Source organism: Octopus bimaculoides, chromosome 18 (genome assembly GCF_001194135.2).
Source record: "Octopus bimaculoides isolate UCB-OBI-ISO-001 chromosome 18, ASM119413v2, whole genome shotgun sequence".
Lineage (NCBI taxonomy): Eukaryota > Metazoa > Mollusca > Cephalopoda > Octopoda > Octopodidae > Octopus > Octopus bimaculoides.
In genome coordinates this window covers 29,193,956-29,200,537 of record NC_068998.1, presented here as the reverse complement: position 1 = coordinate 29,200,537, position 6,582 = coordinate 29,193,956, and the positions used below count along the sequence as shown (strand labels likewise).

Sequence of the window (6,582 nt, the reverse complement as noted above, 5' to 3'; positions counted from 1 at the left end):
CAAGCTCTTCCAGTTCAGAAGTTTAATTAAGAAAAATGGTGATGAAACAAAATTAGTACCACCCCCTGAAACTGTTCAGGCGATTCGGGAAAAAACTGTAGTCTACAAGGTCTACAGCATTAAGGATAAACATATGGAAGTCAAAAATGAAGTTACTGAGCGGTGCATGCAATCAATTTGGAACAAGATACGCTATGTTAGACAAGGAATAAGAAGTGCTACAATAGAAGCACATTTCAAGTCGGCTAGCGTAGCGAAAGAAATTTTGACCCAAACACTAAAGAACGAGGAGGTTATGCTGCTGCCCACGTACATGGGTCACAGAACAGCGAAAGTGACAGTTGAGGAGATAACTGTGGGCTACGAAGTTATGTGGGTAGCAGCGGCAGTAATATTTGATGTAGAGGGGAAATTAAAAATCCTGAGCATGAGGAAAAAGGAGCCAACAAACTGGAGAGGACAAATGCTTGAAATGGTTATACAAGCAGATCACACAACATTAGAAAATTTGCCCGATAGAGTGTTTGTGGGAGAGGGGCATACAATTCGTGTGTCGGTGGAGGGACGTAGGCGTAGGTGTTTTAAATGCAGGCAGAAGGGCCACGTTCGCTCTACCTGCACGAAGAAAAAAGCAGTTGAAGCCCCTCCCCAAAACGCTGAGAAAAACAGAGAAAAAGAAACTGGAAAATGGAGCACTAACAAAAGAAAATAATGAAAAAAAGCAAATCGAAAAACAAAGGGATGGAAAGAAACAAAATGATAAACAGAATGAAAAACAAAAGGAAGAAGAGAAAAAACAAGAGAAAATGATATGGAATATACAGCAGTTACCTACAAACGAAAAAGAGCAAGCACCCTGGACTCCCTTCCCCAAACAAAAGAAAAATTACAAGCACGGTCAAACAACAACAAAAAATTCCCCAATCCCACCCTGCTGGCACTACGTTAATTGGGCAGCGTTTTATTGCCCCCCCCCCCCTGCCAAAAGGTTTGAAAAAAAACAGACAGGATTGTTGCATTCAGTGTGAAAGATGAGAGGGTGTTATGCTTGATTAAAGCACACCCACAAATCAAATTTTACAAAGTGACAGACAAAGAGTCTGAGATTCGATACACAAAAGTTGGAGAGTAGGTGTGGAAAGAGAAACTTCTCCAAGATCATGTTAAAGACAATTCAATTAAAGACATCACTCAAGATGTATTAGCTGGCAAACAGGTTATCAGCCCGGTAGCCACACCAATCCAGAGCCCGGTAGCAACACTGGTGAAAAACCCAGCATCTACGGAGAGTGTTGGGGAAGCAGGCAGACAAAAACTGCCATGCCCCCTCTCACAACCGTGAGTAAATTTGTTTTCCTTCTTCGATGAATAAGTTGGGCTGTTTAAATGTGCGTGGTATGGGGTTGAGATGGAAACAGGCTTGTTTCCTGAACGATGTTGCTATTGTAACCGAGTCCAAGATGAAAAGACCTCAATTGTTCTTGCCTCTTCTGAGTGGTTACAAGAAATTTATTTCTCCCAGCCGGGGAAGAGGTGCGGGCGTTACAGTCCTTATCAGGAAGAGCTTGGACTTACAGGTAAGTACTGTCTTTCTGGACCCAGAAGGTAGGCTGGTCGTCCTAGATGTGACTCATGAGAGTAAACAGTCCTTCAGGTTGGTAGCTGTCTATGCTCTTATGGAGTGTAGGCAGTTGGGTTTTTACTGGGACCTGGAGCACTTTCTAGTGATGTCTAAAATGTTAGTTTTGGTAGGGGATTTCAACACTATCCTCAATGTACGGGTTGATAGTTTGGGCTCAACTGATAAGAAAGGGAATCCTTACCTCAAGAGTTTACTTGAGAGCTATAATCTAGTAGACCGTTACCGGCTGGATGAGCCGAGCATTCCACAGTGGACGTGGAGTACGCAGATTGTACCTAGATAGGGTATTTGTTAAGGAAAGAGATAATAGTGTTAGCTGTCCACAGTTTTGTATTGTGCCTTACATGGATCACAAACTTGTGACGTGTGAGGTACATGTACATAAATGTCATAGACAGGGACCCGGGTATTGGAAAATGAACAAGTCTATTTTGACTTGTGAAGCTTTCCGTACCCGGATTAAGGTATTAGTTCAGAGGACATTATGTAGCACCATCATTAACAATAGATGGTGGCACGCCCTCAAAAGAGTCATCCGTTTGGAGTCCATTAGATTTAGCAAACAGCTAAGTTTAGATAGGACTAGAATAGAGGGCGATTTAGTTAAGAACTTAGAAGAGGCAATGGAGTCTGGCTCTGCATCTAGAGTGTTGGCAGCGAGAACGGTCTTGTACCGTCACCTCTATGCCAAGCATGAAGGTTGCAGAGTCAGAGCTAAGTTACGTGCAGGGAAACGAGAAGGTATTAATGTTGCTGGATGGGCACGTCGTGAGGAGAGTCAGAGAGGTAAAAAGTCCTCTATAAAGTCTTTAACAGACAAACAAGACAGGAGGAGATACAGAAAGTCTTTCACCTGTATTTCGCTCAGTTGTTCAGGGAGAGTGGTCCGCTTGAGCGAGGGGAGACCTTAAAGGACTTTCTAGTCGGTGGGCCGTGACTCTCGGCACGTGAGGCTGAATGCTGTGAAGGACCGATCATGCCCGCGGAGGTAAGGAGGTGTTGGCCGTGTGCGGAAGGGAAAAGTCGCAGGGGCTAGATGGTCTGCCCCATGAGTTTTATTGTTGTATGCCGGACTTGTTCAGGGACATACTGGCAGGTGTCTATGCAAACTGGCAACAGAATGGGAGGATACCTAGTTCTGTGAGCCGGGGAATTGTGACGCTGGTCCAGAAAGACCCAAGCAAGGGGGATAGTATTAGTAACTACAGGCCCATAACTCTACTTAATGTAGAGTTAAAGATTTTGGCCAAGGTATTAACTAAAAGGTTCACGGCTGTTGTGGGGAAGCTTGTCGGGAAGGCGCAGACGTGCAATCCCAAGCAGGTCGATCCAGGATAATCTTCACCTTCTCCGCTACACCTTCTCCGCTACACCTTCTCCGCTACACCTTAGATAGGGTTGGGAAATTAGCCGGCAAAGGAGGTGCATTGGTCGATTTAGACCAAAGTAAAGCATTCGATAGGGTAGACCATTGGTACCTGGGGGCGGTCCTTGAAGCGGCTGGGCCCTTAGCTTTCACGGGTGGATCACTGCTATGTACAGCGGCATCAAGTCCACAGTCCAGATAAACGGCTACCTAACAGAGCCATTTTCGATCAAGTGTTCAGTTCGTCAAGGGTGTCACTTGTCTCCACTGCTGTAAGTTTTGGCTCTTTAGCCATTGCTGCGGAGGTTAGAGAAGTTAGGAGGCAACCCAAATGAAATCGGATGCGGTAAGTCTGTTTCTGCTTATGCGCACGACATCACCCTCATCGCGTCCAACGAAGCACAGCTACCTCATGTAGAAGATGCATTCTGAGGATATGAAGCAGTGGCAGGAGCAAAAGTTAACAAGGACAAGTCCATCGGTTTGCACCTCAGCACCTGGAGGAACAAGCCGATATCGTCCAGTGTCATTGGATACTGAACAGATGGTCTGGTTAAGTTGCTTGCAGTTTGGTTTGGCCCAGACTCCCAGATGGAGAAGAATTGGAGCAAGGTAGTGGACAAGGTGGAGGCCATAGTACAGAAGTGGTCCGGAAGGCCTCTATCCTTGAAGGACTGGGTGGAGGTGGTGCAGGTGTTTATAGCATCTGTAATTACTTACCGTCTGTCCATTGTGCCTTGCTCCAATTCGTGGCTAAACAAGTTGGAACGACTCGTCTTCCGCTTTTTGTGGAAGGGAGGAAAGCCACTTGTGAGGCGCTCCATTTGCTGCCAGGAAATGTTAAAGGGTGGACTGGGAATGCCCTGGCTAATGATGAACAGACATGCGTTGTGTCACCTGGAGGGTGATAAGGTGTGGAGTCTGCTGGCGGAGGAATTTTTGCTGCAACCGGCCTCTTTGGAGAGATTTAAACCTGGTTTCATTAAAAGACGGAATCTGACTTTATGGCAGAAGGAGTGCCATCAGGCACTCTGGCTGATCCACAAGACGGGCAAGGCTGGCAGTGGGAATCCTACCTCGGTGTTATATAGAAGACTGGTAGAGGCAAAAAACGATGACGTCTTAGGACGGGCTCTGGGGTTTGATGAGAACCAGCTTGTCAACCTGTTCAAAAAACCTTCAGGCCGGGGTACTTGGACAACTTCCAAAAATCCCTGACCTGGCAGTGCTACAGAAATGCATTACCTGTTCGCGATAAGTTATCCAGGCACGGATTGTCAGTGCCCCCGACGTGTCCAAGATCTGGGCTGGACGATGAAACCGTTCAGCACACTTTTGTACGATGTTGGGAGCTTGCGAGCTTGATAAGTTACGTTGAACACATGTTGTCACATCTGGGATGAGTACAGCTGTCGGCTGGATCTATAGTAAAGATGATACCGTCAACTGGACTCTCAAAGGAAGGTAAGGCTTGTTTTTACTGTACGGTTGTAGTACTGAAAGAGTGTGTTTGGAGGACTAGAATGGAAGGTTTTGTGACTGGGTCTTTTGTCTCTGGCCCCAGTTTGCTATCTTACTTCAGATACCCTCTGAAGAGCAAGATGGGATTGGAGAGGAAGACCCTGCCACCGAGCGAATACGAGAAACGATGGAAGGATGTGATGAGAAAGGTGGGTGTCAGTAACCCAGCTTAATCATCGATGAAAGGAAAAACTAGTTGCTGGGCATTATAGACTGCCGGGTCCATTTTTTTAACCTTCTATTCTTTTCCTTTTTTGTTATTTTTGTGTTGTTTGATTTCTGGTTTTAAAAAATGTTCTCATGTAACGGCAAAAGTAAGCCAAAATATTTCTGCTAAATTATATCATAATTAAATTTTTTTTAAATGTCTTATTCGAACCCTCATAACATTTTTGTATATTGTTTGTCCTGTATTGTTTCATTCTATGTTTTGATCATAATGATCATAATAAAGATTTTACTTCCTCTAGTCGCCATTTTGAATGACATCTGGATCCTATCACAACTTTGTTCATGTGTTACGTATAGACTTGAAAACTACTGCACTGATCCTAATGAAAATTGGAACATAAAATTCAAGCCTAGGGAGAAGGGTAATGCCATATGTTTCATACAATTTCATGGGCCAAAATTCCTGAATGGATCCTTATGATATTTGGAACTTAGATTCAATGCGGGCGGTTATAAAGCAGTATGTTTGGTTTGAATTTGAGGTGGCTTAAAGGGGGCAGAACCTTTATGAAAATTCATAAATTCCCAATGTTGATGAAATTTCAACCATATGTAATTGATACATATCAAGGAGTATCCCCTAAGTTTCCGCTTCTCATGAGGATTCTAAGACCTCCTAATGGGGGGGGCCTTAACTCCCAAATTTTAGTCATTTTTTTACTGATCTAAAACTCTGTCAAAAGTACTGAATGGATCTTTATGAAATTTGGAAATTATGTTCTATGCATAAGGACAGATGTAATACAATATATGTTTGAAAGTGAGGGAGCCTAAATGAGGCCATAACCTCCATGAAAATTCATATATTTTTGTTGTTGCTGAAATTTTAACCACAAATATTAGACACAAATGAAGTAATATTCCTAAAATTTCATCTTCTTAGAAGTTACAAAGACCCTCCATAGGGACTTAACACACGCAATTTAGTCATTTTATCTAAGCAAAGATGGATACACTTGTACTCTTGGAAGCTGTAGGGTCACCCGAGCATAACAGATGAGCATTATTTGTAATTCAATGGTACAACAGTGTAAGAGTTTGCTATGAGATATACTTAGATTGTGATTTCTGCAATGTGGTGCATAAATTGTCCAGTAAAGGAGAGGCCTCCACTGATTCAGTTGCAAAGTGTTATTTCGAGTAAAGTTATTTGTCTTGGGGAAATTTCGAACCAGGCTTCTCATTCGTAAGGTATTTTTCAATGTTATTATTATTATTATTATTATTATTATTATTATTCAGGTTATTGCCTGGAAGCGAACTCGGATCTTGAGGTTAATAGCCCACACTCTTAACCACTACACCATTGCAGACCTCCTTTGAGTCTTTTTATTATCACTGGGTCAAAGATAGTCTCCAGATGGTAATATTGATTTCAAGGCCTTTCCAGATAACTGATTGGTCATACAAAGAAATTTATAGATTGCAAATTTATTCTGTTCAGTTATCTGTCATCATAGTGATCATCGACAAACTCCAGAAGTGACACTTTCATTTCCCCTTAGCCCTCATGTCACACAGTTGTTAATGTTTATTTGAGTTGGGTCACGCCCTTCCAACTGCTGTAGATCCGTAATGCATCTTACAGCTGTGCCAGTCACCTGTATGGTGAGGAATCCTACATAGGGAAGTGGAAACGACTAGGGTAGAGTAGCTGATTGCTTATTGTGATAATTCAACTTTTGGTTTCTTGTAGCTTTGTTCTCTTTTACAAACCCAGTGAACATTCATATATTTCCAATTTCAAAGAAATTTGACCAATAGATATATGATACAAGTTAAAAAAGATCCCCAATAAACTTCTCTGATTAACTTTAAGACC

The 6,582-nt window shown here is 42.8% G+C and overlaps 1 protein-coding gene across 7 annotated transcripts in view; it reads left to right on the top strand.

The window, feature by feature from the left end:
* Positions 1–6,582, top strand: part of LOC106867759 (tetratricopeptide repeat protein 31) — a 225,191-nt gene that overhangs the window by 173,183 nt on the left and 45,426 nt on the right. The window contains exon 17 of one of the 7 annotated variants that reach the window (XM_052974424.1): positions 5,058–5,078. The exons of the other annotated variants lie outside the window; for them this stretch is intronic. Within the exon in view, the coding sequence (XP_052830384.1) occupies positions 5,058–5,063 (6 nt within the window). The 3' untranslated portion in view covers positions 5,064–5,078. Of the gene's footprint in view, positions 1–5,057; positions 5,079–6,582 lie in introns of those variants that run through there. 7 annotated transcript variants of the gene reach the window in all.